The 1,353-nt window shown below is 56.3% G+C and overlaps 1 protein-coding gene across 1 annotated transcript in view; it reads right to left on the bottom strand.

Annotated features, from left to right (window-relative positions):
* DLEC1 (DLEC1 cilia and flagella associated protein) overlaps positions 1-1,353 on the bottom strand; it is a 92,196-nt gene that overhangs the window by 31,147 nt on the left and 59,696 nt on the right. Inside the window, exon 30 of the mRNA XM_069084586.1 lies at positions 131-282. Coding sequence (XP_068940687.1) covers positions 131-282 — 152 coding nt within the window. The remainder of the gene's footprint in view (positions 1-130; positions 283-1,353) is intronic.

Here is a 1,353-nt window from a genome sequence, read left to right on the forward strand (position 1 = left end):
CCCCCCCCCCCCCCCCCCCCCCCCCCCCCCCCCCCCCCCCCCACACTGGCCCCCCCCAGTCCTCCTTGGCTCCTCACAGGTTCTCCCGTGTGCCTTGCTCACTCTCACCATGGGCCAGGCCACTCCTTACCTTGCAGATGAGCTGATCATGGTAGTCTCCCCACATGTTGCTACACGCCGTGATGTCAATGGTCAGCTTCTGGAAGGCATCCAATGTCCCTTGGGAGACGTGAGGAAAGAAAGCGGCTCCTTTCCCTTTGGACAAGAGAGTTTCTATATAGTCTAGGAAGAGAACAGTGCAAAGGGAAGGCTCAGCCTCCTCCCCAGAAAAGAGGCCGAAGTTCCCTGGCTGGATCCCAGACCCTGAGCTAGAAAGAGCCTTGGCAGCCACGACTTGCCCCAGAAGGCTCCGAGAACCTAGACTTCCCTGCGACGCGGCTGCCGTCTCAGCCAGCAGCACATCTGCCCGTCTTGTTCAGACTAGATTTTCCTTGGACTTACTGCTGCAGCTCGAAGCCAGCACGCTGCCTACACAATCAGCCCCAGAGAACTGGGACTCGTCCTGGCGGCATCTCCTTTAGCTCATCCTCCTGCCCTCTGTCAATTCCCTCGTACCCATGCTGCTGATGGAGACAGATTCTAGAGAAGGCCACCAAGGCCGACGCTCGGGGCTCCCTGCCCGCTGCAGGTGCTCAGGGGGACCTGCGTCTGTGTCCTGGGCTGGCCTACTGGCATGGGCTGGCCGGAACCCTGGGCAGCTCAGGCAATATTGGCTTCCTTTGTAAGTGGATCCCTAACTGGGGTGGGCGCAGAGCTTGCTCACTATGGGAAGTGACACTATTAGCAGAAGGCACCACATGTATACTCAAGGAAGGGAACTGGCATTTATTAAGCGCCTACGGTGTGCCAGACACTCAAGTTATTCTACTCCATCCTCTCAACAATCGAGGCAGGTGCCATTATCATTCCTATGTACAGCTGAGGAAACAGGCAAACAGGGTGAAGTGACTTGGCCAGAGTCACACAACTAGAAAGCGTCTGAGGCCAGACTTGAACTTGGGTCTTCCTGACTCCAAGCCCAGTGCTCCACCGCAGCCCCTTGCAGCCCAATCAAACGTCGTTGGGACTGAACTTCTTTTAAACATCTCTGGGCGCACCGATTATTTCTTCATCCCTTACAATGGAATTCTTCAGGACAGAATGAAAAGAACCCTTAGTGGGCAGCTGCTGTGGTGTGGAGCACTGCGCTTGCTATCAGGAAGGTCTGAGTTCAAATCCAGCCTCAGGCACTTCCTCCTGTGTGACCCTGGCCGAGTCACGCAACCTGTCTGCCTCAGTTCCCTCCTTTGTAAA

Source organism: Petaurus breviceps, unplaced genomic scaffold, assembly GCF_028583685.1.
Source record: "Petaurus breviceps papuanus isolate PSGF00001 unplaced genomic scaffold, PetGlider_PUasm1.0 174, whole genome shotgun sequence".
Classification (NCBI taxonomy): Eukaryota; Metazoa; Chordata; class Mammalia; order Diprotodontia; family Petauridae; genus Petaurus; species Petaurus breviceps.